This window comes from Eumetopias jubatus, unplaced genomic scaffold (genome assembly GCF_037043125.1).
Source record: "Eumetopias jubatus isolate StellerSeaLion01/CBP00866 unplaced genomic scaffold, mEumJub1_p1.0 scaffold_5, whole genome shotgun sequence".
NCBI classification, from domain to species: Eukaryota; Metazoa; Chordata; class Mammalia; order Carnivora; family Otariidae; genus Eumetopias; species Eumetopias jubatus.
This window is the reverse complement of record NW_028274811.1, coordinates 97,051,327-97,074,932: the sequence shown is the minus strand read 5'-3', so window position 1 is coordinate 97,074,932 and position 23,606 is coordinate 97,051,327. Positions and strand designations below refer to the sequence as shown.

The window sequence follows — 23,606 nt, the reverse complement described above, 5'->3', positions numbered from 1 at the left end:
AATTGCCTCACAACTGGCTGCTTCACACATTGACCTCTGAAGGAATCCTGGCAAGACCAACTCTGGTCTTGGTCTTTTCCACCACCTCCATCTTTTTTTCTGTTTGTGCAGCTGCTAAGTACTGGGGAGAGTGTTTGTGTGTATGTGTGTTGATTGCATTAATATGTGTCAGTGGTGTGTGTGTTGATTGTCTGTGTCTATGAGTTAGGTACAGAAGTTGTATGTCAGTTATGCATATTTCGGTTGTATGTGTTAGTTGTGTGTGTGTGTGTGTGTGTGTGTGTGTGTGTGTGTGTGTTGTTGTTGTTGTTGTTGAGTGGGCATGTTGGGAAAGCAGCTAGTTGTTTGGCTTTGTTTCTTTCTTTCCTTCCCCAACTATAGCCAAATAAAGTCTATCTCCTTTGGGAGATTTCAGTAATTATATGAAAGCGAAGTAGTTTCATGTTTTATTTGCCAATACTTATCATATAACTTAGGTACTACTTCTTAAATGCTCCAAAGACAAAATCCTGATGTAACAAGTTATTCATCCAGTTAAAGACTATTCTGGGGTGCCTGGGTGGCTCAGATGGTTAAGCGTCTGCTTTCGGCTCAGGTCATGATCCCAGGGTCCTGGGATCGAGTCCCGCATCGGGCTCCCTGCTCCTTGGGAGCCTGCTTCTCCCTCTGCTTCTCTCTCTCTCTCTCCCTCTCTCTCTCCCTCTCTCCATCTCTCATGAATAAATAAATAAATAAATAAATAAATAAATAAGACTATTCTGGGCCTCAGATATTTGACTCTGTCCATTAAGACTATGAGATTCAAGAACCTTTCTTTAACAACAGCTGATGGCATTTTTTAACTTAGGACAACATTATAGAAAATTTGCTGGGAATGACAAAATATGAATTTCTATAATCTCATTATCAAACACTTAGCTGAAGTGTTTATCTGCAGATACATAACATGATATGGTATGTAACATAAAAGCTATAAACAAGGTTGCTTCTTGCATTTACACTCATCCTGTTTCACTAAGGAACCTTCGTTCCCTTCTTCACTGTTTGCTGATTGTCAGTGTTCCGTTCCTTGCAGTCTCATTTAGCAAATCACTGCTTGAATCATGCCTGGTTTACCAAAAACAGAGAACTCTCCCATTACCTTTTTACAGGTTTACCTTTCAGGTTCAGACTTTTGGCACTCATCTTCCTCCCCTGTGTTCTAATCCTAGCCTCTGTTCTTCCTTGTTTACTCTTTGCAAAATAGTTGCAAAGCTAGAACTAAGATTTTTCATATTGTCTACTGCAGCTGCCTGTTATTCCCAGTGAGTTCAATGTGCTATGATGTGGCTTTGTAAATTATAAGAACTGTTTCCTGATTAAAATCTCCCCCAACGTTCAGATTTATCTTTTAGTTTGTATTTACCTTAACTGTTTTATTATCATATACCACCTCACTGAAGCCATCCAAAATTTTATTTAACTATTACTCATGTAGTTTTTTAGAGACTATACTTATGATAATGCTTATGAATGATGAAGTATTTACTGCTGTGTGTGATATTTTTTTTGTGTCTGTGTATCTCAGATAAGGAACATATAAAGGTAGAGGTAAAAACAAATATAAGTTACACAGGGAAAGTCCTCACAGGTGTATCAGTTATCTGTTGCTGCATAACAAATTATCCCAAAATTTAATGGCTTAAGACAGTAATATGTGTTTAATAATGCTCATAGTTTTGTGGGTCAGAAATTTAGGAGTGGATTAATTTGGCAGTCCTGGCTCAAGACCTCTCATGAGGTTCCAGTCAAGATGTGTGCCCCAACTGCAGCATCTGAAGGGTTTACTGGAGCTAGAGGATCTGTTTGCTAGGTAGCTTATTTACATGGCTGGCAGGAGGCCCATGTCCTTCCCCGCTGGGTTTCCTCCACAGGTTGCTTGAATGTTCTCATGACATGGCAGCTAATGTCCCCCAAAGTGGGAGATTCAAAAGAGAAAAAGGAGGAATCTCTTTTATGACCCATCTTTGGGACTCAGTGTTATTTCTACCACATTCTGTTCATTGGAATGGAGTCACTATGTCTAGACCACATTCAAGGGGAGAGGAATTAGAACTCTGCCTTTGGAAGAAAGAAGCATCAAAGAGTTTGTGAACATAATTTAAAACTACCACATCATATTCCTGTAATTTTTAACTTTTATAATTTATATCACAAATTCATAGATTGTCAGTATTTTTTCTTTAAATGTGATCAGAAGTCCAGTGTGGGGACAAGGTTATTCCAGGTACATGGAATGGTCTCAGGTTGGACAATCATATGTGGTTCTTCATGCTGTGTATTTCTGGCATGGCTTCTCAGATTGGTTGATATGTTTAATAAAATTAAAACCACTTATTGATGTCATATATAAAACAATTCAGCCTTCCCTACTCATTTGTCTAAGTGGCTGTTTTTTAATAGAAAACAAAAACATGACTAGGTCAGTGGTTTATAAACATAGATTTTGCATATATGACTCACCTGAAGCTTTTTAAAAATAAAGATTCCTGGCCATAAGCCCAGATCTACTAAATCATAAGTTCTAGGGAATAGAGCCCTGAGAATTGTTATGGTTTTTTAAAGATGACTCCGATATAGCCAGTAAGAACAGTGTTTGGGAACCACTGCCATACTTAACCAAATCTATTCACCAACTAAAATCACTTGCAAAGGATGACATCAAGGAAAAGGGAAATCACTGACACACTCATGATAATCAACCTTACTTTGCTTTCAGACAAAGCTCCGTCTTGGTTTCTAGGTACTTTCCCCATACCAGCCCCGTGACTGACAATGACTATCTGGTTCTGTAACTTCGTTCCCGAAGGCAGTAACACAAGGGGCCGTCACAGTGGTAAGGGCACTGGCCCAGAAATGCATTGTTCATGCTTTCTGAAGACAATGACTCTCTTTCTGATTAGAGTTGTCCTCCTTTTACCCAAAGGCTTTCCATGCAACCAAGGGAGCATAACAATGACATGAGGGCTTGGAAAGGAACTGTCTTCATTGATTTTTATTTCATGAATTGGAACCTCCATAAAAATGGCATAGGCTTGTTTTACAGTGTCAATTTGTGGAATTGAGGGGAGGACTGCTAAAACCCATCCATTTCTCCAAAGTTTAAACCACCCTAATGAATTAATCCATAGATAATGGATTGAATTCAGTGCAATTACCCTAGTAAGGCTTGTTAAAAAGAGATAAGGCAACACACTAAAGAAAACAGCAATTTCAGCTATTAACTGGATTTCATCTGGACTCTGATTATTCAGTATATGAGTTTCCTTGGAAAAGGAGATTGTGGGGTCCCATTATCAATGTACAGACCAAATGTTGGCATTCACCTGTTGGTATCACACTGTGGAAAAAGACAATAATTCTAACAACCATTTTTCCAACAACCTCAATATCCTCAGCCTGTATATTTGATATGCCCCAGTAAATCTTTATGAGGCTTTGATTCCTCAGGACAGGAAGCTCATCTTTGCTCCAACTCCACCCCTATTACTTTAAATTATGCTAGTTATGTCTAGAGAGATCCACATTTTTTGAATAGGCTGCTAAAAATAAAGTGTCTATAGGTGTTACACAAAATAAGGATGATCCCGAGAATGCCTTGTATTTCTAGACATCTTTGCAGGTAAAAAGCACTGTTACATATCAAGTTTCTCTGCCCAGACGTTACAAGAAGTTTAACACACAGACTTAGCCCTCATAAGGCTGCCCCTAGCCAACTTGGAACCTGATTCTTAGTAGTAGCTCCTCTGTGTTTATCTTTCGGTTCTAACTTCTACCATTGTATTCAGGTCTTTACTCCTCTTTTTCTGTTTACTTTAGAAAGTTCCAAAGTGACTTCTCCTTCTTTAGATTGTATGTTCCTGTCATATGGATTGTTTCCAGAGACTATTGTCCTCATTTTACTGCCCTAGTCAAAAATCTCAGTTGTTTCCAATACTTGGAGAGGTGACCCAAAAGCTGTAATTTAACATTTAAGGTTCTTCCTGGTCTATTGCTCCTTCCTTACATTTTCAATGTTGGATTTCATTATCTTCTCTCATAGTATTATGCCTTATATGAGCTGTCTTCTTCGCTCATGATCTGACATTTCTCCTAGTACGCTGGTGTTCCACCTCCTGAAAATATGCTCTAGGTCCGAGTCAATACCTCTTGTTTCTACAACATTCTTTTCCTTCTCATACAAGCTGATCCCCTCCCTCTCTGAGTTTCTATGACTGTGAGAAGCAGATGGCTAAGTATAAGGTGGTATAAAGAATGTAGGCTTTAACTGGGTGTTATACACAAACAATGAATCATGGAATATTACATCCAAATAAATAAATAAATAAATAAATAAATAAATGAGGGTGGGAAAGAATGCAGGTTTTAGAGTGAGCTGGCCTCAGCTTAAATTTTGCCTCTACTCCTTGCTAATTGTATGACTTTAAAACAAATAACCTCTCTGGCCTGAGTTTCATTTGTAAACAGGAGGTGATAATACCTTCCTTTTAGGAACATGATGGGATTAAATAAGGACAGAAAAAGCCTTTAGCGTGGTGTTATGTTGCTAATATTCTGCAGTTGACCTTATACCCTGATATTTCTCACTGTGTTTTAGCTATACATTGCTTGTGTTGTGTTCCAAATATATTGGCAACCATTTAAAAGAAGCTTGTACCATTGGATCTTCACAGATGAGTGAGGCATAGAGCTTTGCATAAAGTACTGATATGGATAATTATCATAATTTATTAAGCACTTACTACAAGTCAAGTACTCTGCTATATTAACTCTGAAAAAATCTATGAAGTAAATCCTATTATCATCACCATTTTCTATGTTAGAAAAGTTGCACTTAGACATTCAAGGTCCTATAGTATAAAAGATGTCGAACTAGGCTAAATGGTTTAGTGTTAAAATTTTCACTTTTGAAGAATGAAAAAGAAAGAAAGAGAGACTGATCAAGAAAGAGACCTAGGTTTAAATTCTGGTGTACCACTTCCTAGATGTATGCCCTTGAATGAATTTCCTAACCTCTGTAAGTCTTAGTCTCTATCTGTAAAACGAGAATATTAATAGTCCTTACCTCTTAGGGTTCTTGTAAAGTTAAATGAGATAACCCATATTATAACCATGCAGTTAAGGCTCTATAAGTACACTTTAATCTTATGTGTATGCTTTGTTTGGTACAAATTTTTCAATTGACTGCTATACCACAGTCTCTCTGAACCAAAATAGTTGAATTAAGTCATAGAAAATCCAGGACTGAGCAGGTACATGAATTGACTTCACACTAGAACATAAACCAGGATGGTGTTTTTCAGATTCAGAACACCTTCAAGGCTTACTGATGGGGTGATAATAACATTCCATGATCACCTTTGCAGTGTCCAGTAAATACACTGTTACGTAGAGAGTCAACTATATTAAGGCAATAAGACTATCTGGGATTTGGAGAAATTATTGTACTTCTTGTGCCTATGAAACCACCCAGGATGTGTTATAATCACCCAGAAATGCACTGCTTGTTATATCTTGTTGTGATTCAGTCTCGGTGTAAAAATTTAAAAGAAGAGGAGGGGGAGGAGAAGGAGAAACGGGACAATGCCGTGGAAATCCAATTCTACTCCTTTGGGGGACCTGGAGGATCCAGGCAACTTGTGATTTCAGCAACAATTGGTCTTGAAAATATCTCAAATTAAACCTATCACACTTCCCTAAACATTTATTATTTAAAACGGAATCACCTTTTCTAGTCTATTTCAAGGCAACCTGGAATAGTATTCTAGGAATGCAGTTCTAAGAGTGTAACTGCTGAGAGGGGAAATTAGGAAGGTAGAAACACACAGAGCTATATACTTTCTCTATTGGGAAAACCCCAGAGTGGGAAATCATCTCCTGAGGCAAAATGATGAAGAAGGTGGATATATAGGACATGTTCAGCAAATATTTGTTGATCCTGTGTATGTGTGTGTGTGTATGAAAGTGCTCCCAGTCCTTGTAGAACCATAACAGGGTTTTGGATCACTGGCACAAGTACTTTTATAGCACTTGTGCATATACTATTGCCGCTGCTCAGGATATAAGATAGGTGAGATCCTGCCCTTTTGTTGCTTGCATTAGAGTTGGAAAAGACAATCAGTAAGCTTGAAAGGAAATAAACACAGTAACTTTAGCTAGTGATTTGGGTTATAAACACAGTAACTTTAGCTAGTGAAAATACAATGAAATTGTAGAATGGGGGATGACAAGAAAGGAGGCTACTTCCTAGAGGGTCGTCAGGACAGGTCTCATTGAGCTGAGGCTTAAACAATGAGGACATACCAGCTATGGAAAGATCTGGAGTGTTCCAGGCAGAAGAAATAGCTACAGCATGGTCCTAAGATAGGATTCAGCTGCATGTGTCCGGAAATAGAAAGAAGTTGTACATGGTTGAGGTATGAAGAGTAAAGAGCAGATGGTAGAAGATGATGCAGGAGAAGCCAGATTATATATGGTCTTCTAGGTCCTAGCATTGAATTTGACAGAATTTATTACTGCCTCTTCATTGGGGAGTCTCTGAAATTAGAAATGAACTAAATTTATTGAGCATTTGCAACATACTTACTACTGTCCCAAGCACTTTACATAATTTATTTTATCCTCACAAACTTGCAAATTATATATTTAATGCCCATTTTACAGATGGGACAAGTGCAATGCAGAGGGGTGAAATGACTGCCCAAGGCTAGTAATTAATACCTAGAAATGGAGCCCAAGTCTATCTGACTACCTAGCCCATGTATTTCCACCATGCCTTCCTGTCCTACCTAATTGCTGAATTCATGATACATATATTCATTCAAAAGAAGTGGGTACCAATTAGGTTACAATTCACACGAGTATTGATATTTTTAAAAAGAGGAAGCCAATGTTGAGAGCAAAGGAATGAATGACTAATGGTAAAGTTTAAAATAAAGATGAGAAGAACTTTTTTTTTTTTCATTCTGCGAAGAGCAAAGTGGTTTCCAGGCATGTCTTTTGTTTTCTTCCCCATCATTCCTTTATTCTATCCACCATCAATTTTGGATGAATGTATCTTCTGAATATCCATCTCCTCTACTGTCCCTATGCACAGCTGCTACCCCATCCAAGTGGCCATCAGCTCTCACCTGGATGCTTGTTGACGTACCAGCTGTTCTCCCAGGTCCACCCAGCCCTGCCAATCACTGCTCTATCTTGCAACCAGAACAATCATTCTCAATAGGAACTGGATCACTGTACCTGTATTGTGCCTTCTTAAATAACTCAGCAGGGACTTCCCAATGTCATTAAGCAGAGAACAAGTTGCTTAACATGGTATGAAAAGGCCTGGCTCTTCACTCTTCAGAAGACTCATCTTAGTCTCTGAGCTCCTGCCCAGGGACCTTCTCTTTTGATTGGCATCACTTCTTTCCAGTTTAGTTTCATCTCACCTTTCTAAAATAGCTCTCCTACATCTCACCCCTTTATCCTTTGCCTGTTAACTTCTATTCCTCCTTTAGATTTTGTTTCAAATTCAGCTTCCTCAGAAAAGCCCCCTCCATTCCCCACTACCCCAGACTAGGTTGGGATGCCTGTCATACACTCTCATAAACATTGCGGACTTCCCTTTCATAAGCAAATTGAAGATTATAATTATTTACCCATCTGATTATGTGTCTGTCCATCTGTCTTGATTATGGGCACTGTAAGGTCAAGAAATGTGTCAGTTTTGCTCAAATTGGACCTTCAGCACCTACCATGATGTCTGGTATATAGTACATGTTCAGCAAATATTTGTTGATCCTGGCAGTATATTCACTGCCAGAGAAATGACTGCAAATGGGTCTAATTCTACTATCTCACTTTTCAGTGGTGAAGTGGGAGTTTTAAACAGACCCTGTAGATGTTGCCTTACCCATCCTCTCAGCCCTCAATGGGACCCCATTGAAAGAGCTCTAAGAATCTCCCTGTCAAGGAAAGTAAAGTGGAAAGTCTTTGCCCTACATGCAATACTAGTCCTACTGATCTGTGAGACAGCACATCCTGGATCCAGATACACCAGGTAACTCTACAAGAGAGAAAATGCTCTTAGAGAAAATTGTTCTGTATTCTTTGTGAATAAATTGGCTAATTACAAAATATGTGAATACATGTAAATGTAACAAAATGCCAAAGTGACACTAGAGTAGAAAGTCAATAAATCTACTTAGCACTACGTGTTGAATCAGCTTTTAACACATATTTGTAAGGAGGCCACCAACTGGAGCCATATTTAAATCCAGCTAGTTCAGAGAAATAAATCAATTATGGGTCCTGAAGTGATTAAGTTTTTCGCCCTGTACTTGTGAAACAATCCCTGTACTTTGGACCCAGCATAGGTGACTGGTATACATGCACACACACACACACGTGCACACATGTGCACGTGTGTGTGTGTGTGTGTGTGTGTGTGTGTGTAAGGTAAAGTATCCAGCTTAGTACTCAGCATAAAGTAGGTACTATACAAATCTAGCTATTTTTATTCAATATATTTTTTTAAAAAATACTCCATGAAGGGAAATGCCTCACTCTTGATCACATTGACAAAAAACAAACAGAAGTTGATATGGCTTGACAAGCATTTTATTGCGTTGAAGTGTGATTTTTCTGCCATTATCCTGTATCATTTTCTGAGGTAGAATTGACAGAGTTTATACACTGCAAGTAGGGAGCTAGCAGAGGGAGAAATTGAGTATACTTGCAAGGCTTCTGGGTTTTGTAATAAAGAACATCACTGAAAGAGCAAGTGTAGGAGAAAATGGAAGTTTAATTTTGGATATTTTGAGTTTGAGGTATTAGTGTTATATATATGTGAAGATGTCTGGAAGGCAATGGCTCAAGTAAGAAGTTTAAGCTAGAGCTCAGTATTGGGAATCCAGCAGAGTTTAGTAAATATAGCTATTAGAAAAGGTGATAATGCAGAACCTGAGTAGGTTCTCTAAGTGATTTGGAGTTATACAGAGATTTATCAGGTGCGGCCACTCTGCTCAAAGAGCCTACACTCCTCTCAGGTTGACAAGATATACTTACTTGTCAACACAGAATTTCAAAAAGTTTTGAGAAGAAGAAATGTTTAGGGCTAGAACTGTTGGCACAAGCTTCCAGGGGTTGGGGGTGGGGGCATGGGACAAGATGTGAATTGGCCCTTAAAAAATGAGTGGAATTTAGAGAGGAAAGTTCTTAGAAGGCATTCAGGGAAAATTAGAACAAATCAGTCAAAATATTCTTGAAAACACATGGCAAATGCTGGATTTAATTCAAGCAAATTTACTTCATAATAACAGGTAGAGTTTCATTTGAAGCTCTCCAAGTGTTAGCTTCAGAGATCTTTCTAAAACAGAACTGACTTGGTGGTGCCAATCAGCCTAACCATCGTGTGGTTTAGCTTGGCTCCTGGAAATACAGTCTTTATACATGAGCTCTACTCCTGCTCTTCATCCTTTCTCTCTCCCTCCTTTTCTTCCTTATTTTTTTCTTTTCTCCATCTTTACACAAATATTAACAGCCTCATATGGTTCAGGTACTGTACCTTCCTATATGTAAAATTCTTCAAAAGAGAGGTTTGGTTAATCAATGGAAATCCATTCCTGGAAATATATCTCAAAGAACAAAATAAATCATTTTGTAGTCCCAATGTGAAAGGCAGTATTTTTTTATTACCAACAGCAATTCTGCTTTGGTTCATTGACTCAATCCTAAGAGAGAAATTTCCTCCTGTTATAAGGAATGGTTGGGCTTTTCCTGAGCAACTGGTTTGTTTCTGTATTATGAACACCATGGGTGTTATAACTGCTTGGACTTCCTCTTTGAGTCGGCTGCTAGCAAATTTGGGGTTTGGAACAAATTTGTGGCTCAGATGTACAGAATCATAAACGCCAAGGTTGGGACATGGGATTCAGAAAAGCTCAACAAGTGATTCTGATGATCCAAGAAATCTGAAAACACGGAATTTGAAAACCTTGGCATTTGTTTCTGTTTGTAAGACACTTACAGTTTATAATGAATATTTGGCCAATGATTGCATTCCCATATAGCCCAAGGAAGCATATCCAGACTGCTGTTACAAGCAAGGCATTCTGCTGATATTTGGCACAGACGTTGCAAATGACTTAAATGTTAAAATCCCACAAAGTTAGAGAAAATGTCTAGGAAGTTAGAAATTCTCTTTTTGGGGTCTTAAGAGATGCTCAAAGTATCAAGGTTAATATTTCATGTGATGCTAGGGGCGCCTGGGTGACTCAGTTGGTTAAACAACTGCCTTCCGCTCAGGTTGTGATCCTGGGGTCCTGGGATCAAGCCCCGCATTGGGCTCCCTGCTCCTCAGGGAGCCTGCTTCTCCCTCTGCCTCTGCCTGCCGCTCCCCCTGCTTGTGCTCTCTCTATCTCTGTCAAATAAATAAATGCAATCTTTAAAAATATATATATTTCACATGATGCTTTCTTATTATACCAAGCATGGAGAAGAGGGGCCATAAATGTCTGAGGAGTTTGGTTGATTTTTTTTTTTTTCAGGGAGATGCAGAAAAGTTGACTGGCTTCATCAAGGTCATCTAATTACTTGGTCACAGAATCACCTATGGTGCTAGCACCCACATGTTTTGATTCATAGTCCAATGTTCTCGCTGTAGTCCCAGCTTCATAAAGAAAATTGATGGCTCTGTAAATAAAGTTCTTCCACCATGTACTTAACTTTCAGCATTCCCACCTGAATCCCCTAAGTTCCCCAACCTAGCAGGAGAGGAACCATTAAACAAACCTTCAGTACCTCAAAAGCCTCCCCAAAGCATTTGTTCGTCCTTGAAAAAAAAATTGGGGGGCTGCAAAGAGATGAGAAACAAAAAGAGATTTTTTAAAATGAAATTAACTAAAAGATTTAAGCATTAATTTTAGTTGATGGGTCCAGGGTTAGGCTTTGACAAATCAGAATGTTACAGGTTACTGACATGTTGAAGTCCCAGTGGGGAAATTCTATATTTTAAAATATTGACATTGCTGTTGCCTGGAGTGATGTTTCTCAAACATGGCACAAAAGAGCTATTGAGCATCTTCTCACATATTTTGTTTATCACACCCTTGTATATGTTCTGGACATTTATTAACATGTGATGCAAAAGTATACAGTTTATAAATAAGTATGGAAGTAGTGTGGGTTTGTGCCTTTTTTAAAAAAAATGATATGAACGCATCAGTAAAAAGAGAATTCAGACCACTGATAGAGTTCTGGAAACTAGCTCTTCTATTGCTTCTCTTCAAGGCCACTGAGAGTAACAGGCCACCACATTGAGTGTCTTCCTTCCTCCTTCCTTCCCTCTCTTCCTTTTCTTTATTCCTTTGTTCCTTCCTGCCTGCCTGACTGCCTTTTTTCCTTTCTTCCTTTTATTTCTTTCTAAGCATGTTTTCTAAGTGCTTATCTGTATTCTCAGTAGGCCAGATTCAAGGAAGCAACCCTTTTGAAGTTGATCAAATCACCAATCACATAAGTAGTTCAAGTAATTTCAGCCATTTTCCAAACTCTGTGGTTTTATCAGCAGTTTATCTCAAAATATTTTCTGAAACATCAGATAATTTCCCTAAGTATAAGAATTCTACTATTGAATTATTGATACAGGTTTCTTGAAATCACATTATCAACTTTAAATACTTGGGAAAAAATATATGAGAAACAGGATTTTTTTTTTATTGACCAGTTATTTTAATGTATGTTTCAACCTACTTAAAAAAAGAAAGCCTACTTAATTATTTTTTAAAATGTTTAATTCACCTTCTCACAGGAGGATTTCCACATATTTAAAAGCTTTCTTTTTTTTTAAGAAATAAATAAATGTTTTAGCTGATTATGGAAAATTCTAAGTATACAATAATTAGATTTAAGAGGATTCTCTTGGAGCTGCAATTTAAAAATTCTAAATGCGTGATACTTCTGTGAAAAGCATAATAATCACCTATACAATTAGCTAAATGATTCTCTTGAGTTCAAGAATATAAATTGGTGAGTGGCTATCTGCATTAATCAGATAATTTCCATGTTTTACTTCGGGATGTAGACTTTTAAAAATATTGCTTTGTGGGTTTTATTTTAAATAATAACTCATTGAAATGGAAGGAAAAAGTTGATTTAATCCATGCTTCAGTGGCTTAATATTTGTCTGATTTTTGAGGGATTTAGCACTGTGCCTCAGGGAAACATGGAGGAAAGTGAAAAGCCCATCCAGAAGCTTCTTGGATTAGGTTTGTTCCTTCATTTTATTCACTCATTCATTTACTTAATATTTATTGCAGGCTTATTCTGCACTGCAGCCATGTATTTGAGTTGCAAATTCATGCATAAAAGTTGTGATTGCTGAATGATAAAGCAGCAACCTAAAATAAGAGACTGACATTTGACATAAGAAATAAAACAATAAACATATCAGATTTATTATTACATATACATTATTTTATAATATTTTTATTGCATATAATAGCAAGAAAATCATTACTTCTTGAATTATGTTTGAGATACTATGCCAGGCACTTTAGTTTTATTCTAATGCTTTCAACTCCCCTGCAAGATTGGCATGGTGGCACAGTATAGGAGTTCAGAGACTGGACTCTGAGGCCACACTGACTGGGTCCAAAATCTGGCTTAGCCCTCTTAATGTATGAGTGATTCATAACAAGTTATTTGATCTCTCATTGCCTCTGTTGCTCATGTGCCAGATGGGGAGAATAAAATCACCTATGTAAGAGGGCTATTGGAAAAATTAAATGAGATTATAATATACAAAAAGCTTAGAACAGTGAACAGAGAACTTAGAATAATTTAAGTGTTTGCTATCATTATGGTTGTTGCTGTTTCTATATGCATTTTAATTGATGAGAAATAATAGTATTAAACACTGAGTTTATGTACATATTGATTTGCCTGGGATAGAATGAGGCAAGCCTTTTCATAAGAAGAGATGTTCATTTAGTTCTGGAAGGTTGGATGGGATCCTAATTCAAGTAAGGAAGAACATTCTAGGAAAAATAAATGAAATGGATGTAGGCATAGATGTATAATAGTCCGACATAAGTTTGAAGAAAAATTAGCAATTTGGGAGTCTGGAATGCAAGGTACATGACAACAAGCATTAAAAGGCCAGATTGTAAAAGACCTTTAATGCTATGATTTGCTCTATATAGGCAGAATGTATGTGTGTGTGTGCATACATGCATGCACACTGGAGAATTCACTGACTCCAGTGGTTCTCTGGAGAGACCTTTGTTCTCAAGTTATTATTTTCCTTTTGAATTGTCCTCATTAGTTAATCTTAGTACTTATCAAAAGCTGATCTGAAAAGGAGCCTTAGAAAGAAAGGAAATAACTTTGGTACAAATAATCGATCACTTCGTTTATGCTCAGTAGCACTGTAAGTCAGGACAGCAGCCATCAGTTAAATAGACCAAAAATTAGACTGAGATCAAAATTGCCAGCCCAGGCAGAATATTCATTTTCTGATTGATTATAAGTAAGAAGAAGCTATTGGGCATAGCCTCAGTGGTATTTCAGGGACCCTGTACATTTCTTCTAATTTATAAAGTATAATAAATGAATCTCCAAGAAAGGAGAATTAGTTGTCAGCTATAAGACAGAGTGTGAAGGATGAAGCACTCCTGTCTTCTCGTGATGTCAGTTGATCTATTAAATTAACAAGCGTATAGATAGATTATTTAAAGATCAATTTAGCCAAGAATTGCTTTCAAATGAATACATCAGGCATCAAGCCTGTTTTCTGAGATCGTTTTGTAATTGGAATACATATTACATGCAACCTCTCATCACAGGGCTCAAGCAGTTTCAATCACGAGGCTTTGCTCTTTCTGCAAAGTGTGTGAAAATCAAAAATGAGCAGGTCCACTTCATTATGTATAATGAGGAGATCTGTAGTTACTCCGTAAGTAATCGCCAAAAAGAATTGCTAGAAAAATTTTCCGTGCTCACATTACTGGCACTGGGCTAACACTTCCCTCTTTAAAAATCTTTTCAGCATGAAAGTTTTGGAATTAAGTTCCTAATAAACTTCAGAAGTCCAACAGCTGTGAGTAATTATGATACAAGCATATCAATCCATGTGCAAACAGATTTATTCGGTAAGCTCCAGTCCTCTTGCTAACCCTTCACTGCAATAATTAAGCACACTCTAATGAGTTTGTTAGCAATTTCCATATGATTTTCCCCCTAATTATTACTTGAGTTGCCCATGTTTATAATACTTAGTAATATCCTTAAAGTATCAATGGTGAAGGCATAGTTTTGGCTGGTGTATTAATTTGTATGTTCTCATTCGTATGCTAAATAAATGGGGGAAACATTTGTTTAAAGGTCAAAATTTTTGAAATCGCTTTTTATGTGTGTGTATGCTCACTTTTATTCACTTCTTCAATATGTATGGAACCAGGGAATCATCTTAGCCTGAATCAGGTCATGCCTTTCTCTGCTTAAAGACCTCTAATTTCTTATTGTGGCCTTTAAGACTCTAACTGATCTGGCTCTATCTATCATCCCAGACTTTGTCTCTTACCAATTGCCTACTCACGGGACTCCAGAATCCTGAACTTCTTCCTGTTTCTCACAGAAGCCAAGCTGGCTTACATCACAGGATCTTTGCATTTAAGACAGCCCTGCCTAGAATATGCTTCCCCCATCACTTTATGTGCCTGGCTCCCTTTTGTCATTCAAGGGACCACTAACATATCACTTCAGGGAGAACCTCGATGAGTCTAAGCTTCAGTAGCATTTTAGCCAGTCTTTTTCTATCATCTAACCCAATTTTATTTTCTTATTAAATAACATCACTATTTTAAGTGAGCTGGTTTGTGAATTTACTCTTCTGTCTTGCACCTAGAATGTAAACTTCATGACATATAAGAAGATCATGTCAGGTATCTTACTCATCCCTTTCTCTTCAGGTCTTAAAACAGGGCCTGGTGCATAGTAAATTCTTAATGCATACTTACCCAATGAAAAACTAAATAAATGAATAGGTTGAAACAGAAAGGAATATCAGCTATCTGGTCCACCCCTCATTTTATAGATGAGTCAACTGAAATTTCTTTGTGTCTATGATTTGTCTCCAAAAAGATAGAGCCTGCTAGAGTAGCCTGAGGAGATTAGGTCCCAACTTTTTAAATTCCTGGCCCAATGCACTGTTAACATGATACTTGCCTTCATTTTTTTTTTCCCAATCCTTTCTAGCTATATGGATGAGTCACTTAACTGTCCTGAGCTTTGGCTATCTCATTTATAACATAGTGGTAATAAACTAGTCATGCCCGATCAATCAAGTGGTTATGAGAATCAAGTAACAAAAAAAAAATTGTAAAATTATGTGGTAAATGGGAGAAGTGTACTTTGAAATATTAATAATCAAGACCCAGATGCCACTTAGTAATGTAGTATAAAGCAGAGTCAAACTCTTGGTGTTGCTACTTTTAAATGGGTTCAGATACTGAAATTCCAGAGAAATTGTAAAATGCATTCTCAGCAAGATTCCTGGGTGGCTCAGTCAGTTAAGCATCTGCCTTTAGCTCAGGTCATGATCCCAGGGTCCTGGGATCGAGTCCCACATCAAGGTCCTTGCTCAATGGGGTGCCTACTTCTTCCTCTGCCTGCCACTCCCCCTGCTTGTGCTTTCTCTCTCTCTCTCTGACAAGTAAATAAAGTCTTAAAAAAAAAAAAGAAAAAATGCATTCTTGGCTATAGAAGGGAGAGATACTTAAATACATAGACATTTCTTCTTTCCTTTCAGGTAGTGGTTCTCACAAAAGGGTCCCCAAATCAGCATATCCACATCATCTGAAAACTTGTTTGAATTGTAAAATCTCTGGCAGACCTCAGACCTACTGAAGTAGAAACCATGGGAGTTAGCCAGACAATCTGTGTTTTATCAAGCCCTCCAGGGAATTCTGATTCACACTCAAGTTTGAGAACTTTTACTATAAATGATTTAATAAGATAAACATGATGATAACTCTTAGAATTATGAAGCCTTACTGTGTTAGTATATTTGTTCACAGAAGTTAATTATGAAACCTAGAAGTTAAATCTGCATTAAAGTATGTCACCTACTTATTTCCATAATGGCTCAAGGACCAAATAAACCATGGAGAGTAGTTACCCATAATGAGATAGGAGACCAATAATTGATCACCTACATATCATGGTTGATTGCAGAAGGAGGTCATAGTAATCACAAAGATATGCCTCCCAATTAGGCAGTGCATTGAGGAAGTAAGGAATTTATCAGGATGGTTCAGAAAACAAACAAAATGTGTTTGGTTTTCTTGAAAAGATGGTCCCTCTTTTTGCCTCCCAGAATTCTTGCTGTTTCATCTCTCAAACAGTCCTTTTGGAGTTGACGAGAGAACAGAACACCTTGCTGTAACAGTTTACTAAATCTTACTAAGATTGTAAAAGTTAGTGGGCATCAAAATCAATTTTAATTATGAAACAAATAGGTATTCAAGTCAAATCTGTCTGCTTCAGTTACTAGCTCAGTGAACCTGGGCTAGTTAGTTAACTTTCTCCAGGCTTCCTCATCAGGGAAAAGGGAATGATAAATCCTGCTTCGGAGAGTTGTTGCAAGGACCGAATAAGATAATAGCAAGAGAGGACCCATCAGCATACCACCAAGCTGGGCACCAAAATGACCCTCATTCACTGGTGGCTTCCCCTTTCCCTGCTCCCTTAGCCAGAAAGCAATCAATCTGTCTTTTTCAGCATCCATATCTTTTTCCCTTTGGCTACACCCCAGATTTCTAAAATATCAGGTATTGAAGAGATGAGAAGTAGACAGTGGACGTGAAAAGAGAGACATGATCTCAAAATACAGTAACTTGTATCAGTATAGATGGTATTTACACAATTTCTGGTGAGATGACTGTACACTGTTGACAGAAAGACTTAAGTAGCTATTCCAAAGATGTATTAGAGTCTTGTTTCATTCCCACTTTTCATGTTCCTTACACACAAGCATTTACACATATGTGTTTCTTCTCACAGGCTCACAGATTCTTGCACACAAAATTGAGTCTATTGTGTGCTTCTATTGCCCATGTGATCTAGAGCTGTTGTTTAGGAGCATTCCTTGCAAGGATACCATAAGTGTCAGAGTCGAGCATAAGATCAAAATATTGAAGACAGGAAGAAAAAAGATATGATAGAACTGTAAAATTACAGGATTGGTCATACAGCATTGTTGAACGGAAGAAATGCAGTGCTTAGCAAAACTCATTGAATTAAAAAAAGGGATCAAGGACTTATCTTGCTATCGTCTGAGTTTGTGCATTAAGTTTGTAGATACTAAGCTCATTTCAGTACACACTGTATGGATGCCATATGTGAGAAAGTGAAGCGGTGGGAAGGACGATGTCTTCTGCCGAGGAGAGTCTTAGAAACTGCTCTGCAAGTAAACCATGTGGCTTCATCTGTGACTGGTCAATGCCACAGTGTTCAGTGGATAAGTTAAGTCATCAGAATTCCCAGATATCCCTATGTATCCCTGCAAAATGGGATATGACTTTGTGATGGCAAAAAGGCAGAAAGTTCCTCTCTCTCAAACAGCCTGCCGTGCAATTAATTTCTGATCATGTACGCATTAGTTGCAGCTTCCCGGTTGTTCGGTTTTTTAACAGCTTTATTGAGGTATTTTACATATCATAAAATTGTCCCATCTGAGTATACAGTTCAATGATTTTTAGTAAGTTTACTGAGATACCATCATCATAAGTAAGTTTTAGAACATTTATGTCCCTCCAATAAGATGTTCATGCCCATTTATAGTTTAATCCCCATTCCCGCCTCCAGCCCCAGGTGATCATGAGTTTCCTTTCTGTCTCTATAAATTTGCCTCTTTTGGACATTTCCTGTCAATGCAATCATACAATACATGGTCTCTTGTATCTGACTTGTTTCACTTGGCATACATTTTTTGAGGTTCATCCATGATGTAGACTGTGTCAGTAATTCATTCCTTTTATTGCTGAATTATTAAGCCAAAAGCTTCTGTCAAAAAAATTTTAAAGACCCATAGTTATTTAATCCTATGTATACAAAAAATGAAGGGAAAAACACGTTTCTAAGGAAGAACAAGTAGATCCAGCCTCAGAATATTGTTCTCTGTATCTCACCTAATGGCTGTGGCTGATTATACCTTCTTTGCCATATATTTGTTCATCTTGTAAAGAAAACATCACATCATGGGTTGACTATTGACTGTCCTGTTGCACTTCTTAAATTTTCAGAATAGTTGGTTCGAACCCAGAATGGTGAAAATATAAAAGCAATTTCTGGTAAACCACAGTTGAGAAAAATGTGCCAGGCATTCATTTGGAGAGTGCTATGATGGCAATGTGTTATAATGTAATGGAGTTAAAAATTATCATAGTATTAAGATGAGTCATAGGAATCTGAAAAAAAGTAGAAGATTCATTACTTTTAATATTTGAAGGTAAATTAATTCAGTATCTCATAGTTTTGTTGATTTCATTTTCTTTCATATTCTAATATCATGTCAGAGAGATTGCTGCAATATTTACATATTGTCTTTGCTCATGCAATATAGTTACTCTCTCAAATTATCCACCTGGATCCATTTAATTTCATAATGGGTTCCTTTGGAAGTTGAGTTGTGGAACATCATAAATGTTCAGGGAAAGCATGCCACTGTGGACGCAGAAATTATATAAAAAAGCTGCCAGTACACATGCTAAATAAAAACGGGTCATATAAAGTTTATTAACTAAACAAATTAAACCAGCTTGGTAATGGGGGATTCACACGAAATTCCCGGAGCAGCATAAATGTACTTTGCAACCTGAGGTTTGAGCTCCTGTATTTCTCACATACCATGTGCATTTTTCTGCTTTCCCCTTTTCTCTTCTATGTGGGGCAAACACTGTGTTCTTTTCCTTGGGGCAGGAGAGGTCTTTCCAAAGATAGTGTGGATTGAAAGAGTCAAGCAGGGGCGCCTGGGTGGCTCAGTTGGTTGAGCGACTGCCTTCGGCTCAGGTCATGATCCTGGAGTCCCGGGATCGAGTCCCACATGGGGCTCCCTGCTCAGCGGGGAGTCTGCTTCTCCCTCTGACCCTCTTCCCTCTCGTGCTCTCTATCTCTCATTCTCTCTCTCTCAAATAAATAAATAAAATCTTAAAAAAAAAAAGAACATGCAACATCTTTAAAAAAAAAAAAGAAAGAAAGAGTCAAGCAATTCTAGAGGACTGGAAAAACAGTCAGTAGGTGGGTTTGTGGTGACCAAACAGTAATAGTCAGGATGGAATTATGTTCTCAATACATGGGGTAGCCGCTCATGTATCACACGCTCTGCTGTGGACATTGGGAGCATTCGGTAAGATAAATCCCTTAAAAATGCGGCTTCTATCATTATTCCATTAGACAAAAGAAGAAACTGAGGCTCAAAGAGGTCAAGTAACTTCTCCAAAATCACTAAACCAGTAAGTGTCAGAGCCAGGACTTGACTCTGAACTCTGTCTAGAATTCCCACATGAAAGCCCATGCTCTTAACAATTATGCTAAACTGTCTCTCAAGACAGCAGGCAGGAGACCTGCCCCTCCCCACCCCTGCCGGCTCTTCAGCTACATTAACAAGGCAAATGACCTCTAAGGTCTCAGTTTATTAATCTAAAGGATGAGAGGTTCATTCTAAACCAGGTCTCTCTCCTTGAGCAGAATCAAATTTTCATTTCCCTAATCTCTTAAGATGACTGACTCATGGCTGGGGCGAGGAAAGAATGAGTGTAAATTGCCTGTTGGGATGGAAAGAGATGGCAGCTATGTGTAAACACAGAGGAAGGGTGGGGGAGGCAAGAGGATGGTGGTCACCAACACACCAGACCAGGGCTGTTGCAGTCGCCACAGGGAATCATAACATAACAAGCACCAACCAAATTAAGCTCGGAAATCAAGCAGAAATTCTTCTTCAGCGTCCGAGGCTTCTTTGATGCTCTTCACAAGATGAACTGGTGTGTTCTTTTCCTTGCGTCAGGGACATGTCATTTAGAAAGCAGAGATTTTTATTTTTGCGGGGCGGGGGGGGGTTATAAAAGTGAATGATGAAAAGGAAATAGACGATGCAGCTTTTAAGGAATGCATTCCTGAGCCCTTCCAGTTACATAAGAGTTTCACAATGTTAGTTTACAATGCTAGTTTAGTGCAAGAAAGGTCAAAAAGTTAAACTCTGATACCTTTATTTTTTCACAAAAGTCATTCCAAAGGGAGCTATATGTAAAAAGAAAAACAAAAAAGGATATATATTATTACAACAACAACACCAACAACAGATCCTTTCCTGTATTCATTCCAAGTAATGGGTTTCACCTCATAGCTATTCTTTTCTGCAAAAGGTTTGTGTTATTATCCTTGGGTATTATTTTCTGACGGTATCAGTGTAGTGGGTCATTATCAAAGAGCTGGCTTATTTCTGAAAGATGTTATTAAATGCTGTGGAGGTATGGTTATTTCCATTAAAATGTCAGAAGAAAGGAGAAATGTGAAAACACAACAGGTAATTCTGAGGACACCAAGCTGAACCTTAGAAAATGAGACAATTTGGTGCTAAAACTTTGAGTTGTGGCTAACTTCTCCTTCGGGGTTAGCCTATTCCATTTCAGTTACACAAAGGCCATGGTGGAGGAGACACAAACTCAAGTGTACTGAAGCTAAGCAGGTAGCATATGTGAGTAGACCAGGCTGATTGGTGACAGAGACCTGGGAGCAATAAGAACATTCCGTATTTCCCCTCACCTTGTGATAAGAAAAATAATAGTACAAGTGCAAAGTTAGAAAGTAAGAGACATTCAACCACAGTGTCAGACATATAATTCGGAGTAGACAGACTATGGCCAGGCAGATGGTTCATAAAAAGGACACAGCTGTAATTCTCAAGCCAATTGCTCCTTCTTTTTTTTTTTTTTTTTTTTTTGAAAATCTGGGTCAAAAATCCAGAGGAGGGTAAAGGTTGCATGCAGCTGAAGGGAGAGAACATAGCAATGAGGAAACCCTTTAATACCTGGATAGGATTTAGAGATACAGGACAATTTCTCTAATTTATTTACCTCCTGGAGGTGGGGTGGAACTCTCAGCATTCCAGGGTTGGGGTGTGATGATATAAAAATGTAACATGTGCAAGTTAATCAGTCAGTGCTGTGTTCAGGGGTTTGTAATAAGGAAACCAATCCTGAGGCATTATGGTCTACAGAAATCAGTCATGAGGACTGAAATTAGCAAAGTAGCATTGCAAACTAATAGATGCAAAATTTGTGGAGTTGTTGGATTCAGGATAGAAGGGAAAATCCAAGAAGGTATAGATGTTGATGGAGACTCTCAAGAAAGAGGTTGGTTCCATGATAACATAGTACCAGAAGAAAAGGAGCATGTTTCAAAAGGTCAGAGGTGGGGTCCAATCGGCACATAATGAATTATTTCACATGGGCCAGCATTCCCACGCGCAGGAACGGGAGAAAGGAGACGTGTATATTTGACCTGGAGTTGCCCCATGAGCTGACCCCCTTCTGCAGGAGGTGCTTGGAGGTCCAGTTTCAGGTATTTTGAGTTTAAGATACTGACAGAGCCCTTCCCACTTTAGAAATTTGAGCTCTATCCTGACGTTTCCTCTCATCCTTCTCCTATGTTCAATCCTTAGGTACATTCTGCCTGCAGGTCACTCTAAACTTTTGTTTCCAAGAGTCCCCTGGGAAACAAAATCTGTGAAAGTTTGGGCTACAGATCTTTTCTGTCTGAAAGGCAATCTCAAGGATCGGCTCAGGTGCATCTATCCATGTGCACACCTTTGTGGAAAACCATGGAAACTAATCAGCAGTATGAATAAGAGCAAGGGGATCCAGACTAATTAAGGGCGTTTCAGAATGTCATAGAACAATGCCTCAGCAAGTGCGTTACAGAAAACAGACCGTTCTGCACCCGAGACTGACCAACACTGACAGGGTTGTGTCCAGCATCTGGCTTAACCAACGTGCAATACTCCTTTCTTTTATATGATAGAAATACACACACATGCGCACACATGCACATACATATACACAAACACAAAATTTTTGAACAAATATAATAATTCAGCGTTCTACTGTTTGGTGACATGCAGAAGACAGGAGTTAACATTTGCTGATCATGTACTGTGTGCCAGGCACTACCCAGGTTTTCTTTGGTGACCTTGTTTTGGGTTCTGTCCCAGCATCGAGGACAGCAGGAATGAATATTACAAACCCAGACTGTCCTAGAAAATCTGGACCATATGGTCGCATACCTGTGCCTTTCTCATTTTCTTCTAACAGAGCTTGAACACTCCAGCAAGTTATTTGGAAGTCTGTTTGATGTTGGTCTCTAGTGAGAAGTAATGTGACTGTTCACTTGCTGCAATCGGATGGATGTCTGTCTGGGAAAGAGGACGGAGGGTAGATGGGGTGCAGGGGGACCCCTCACCACAGGCTTTGATCTTCTTTGACTCCTCCTGGGATATCTCACCTTTTGATGTTGGGAATCTGTTAATTACTAGTTGAAATTGGTTTGAGGGACTAGGAAACAGTTTGAAGGCACTGTTCTCAAACTACATGTACTTTGATCTGAGAAACTTTAGGGCAACTTTCCAGGGATCTCAGGCAAATGAGAAGGGCTCAGTCCTTGGCCCCTCCCCAGCAGTGGCCCCGATTTTGATCTTCTTGTTCTATCATGGTACCATCCTTATTTAACAGACTTCTTCTCCTTCAAAGCCCTTGTGGTTTCCTTGATAGTAAAATGATAACTTTTAGAATCAGATTGTAAGTATCTTTCACACTGCAGAAAGCAAACTTGATAATTCCCTCCTTAGATCTTAATTTGAAACTTCCCTCCCTCTTTAGCGTGTAACTCCTGGCTAATGCTACCACAAATATCTCTTACAACATAATCTTGATTTGTAAGACAGTATATTAAATTAATAGGTTTGGAGTCAAATTTCCTGCCCTGTCCTTTGTTGATGCAAGTTAACGTTTTCCAAGTTGACCCAAAAGGCTGACAAATGCTCAGGGGTTTGACGGGCAGGTGGTGCTGGAAAACTCGGCTCTCCTTTCTCCTCCAAATAAGGCAACACAACCTGGCACCCTGCCTAGTAATCCAATTCTCCTAATGAACACGTTTCCCTCATCTGAGGCCTTGCATTGTGACCATGCCACTGGGCTGACAAAGAGATAATTTTCAGTGCTCAGAAAAAAAAAAAACAAAAAAAACAAAAACAGAAAACAAAAAAAAACCACGAGGAAACCTCTTAAGAGCATGTTTTGTTCTCCTCTCACGGCCCATTATGGCATTTTCATTTTAATTGCACACAAAACCCATTTAAAGAGGTGTTATAATGTGACTGTTCCCTTGGAAAACACAGACAGGAGTGATATGGGTCTGTTTTAGAGAAGCCCGCTAGTTACCTAGGCTGTCCGCATCATACCTTAAGGGTGCTAACATTGTATTGGGTATCTAAGTAAATGCAATATATTTGATCCTCTGGTATAGGAATCCCT

The 23,606-nt window shown here is 38.4% G+C and overlaps 1 protein-coding gene across 5 annotated transcripts in view; it reads left to right on the top strand.

Moving 5' to 3' along the window:
* Positions 1–23,606, top strand: part of TENM2 (teneurin transmembrane protein 2) — a 924,727-nt gene that overhangs the window by 320,883 nt on the left and 580,238 nt on the right. The window contains exon 5 of one of the 5 annotated variants that reach the window (XM_088023679.1): positions 8,055–8,083. The exons of the other annotated variants lie outside the window; for them this stretch is intronic. Coding sequence (XP_087879805.1) covers positions 8,055–8,083 — 29 coding nt within the window. The remainder of the gene's footprint in view (positions 1–8,054; positions 8,084–23,606) is intronic. 5 annotated transcript variants of the gene reach the window in all.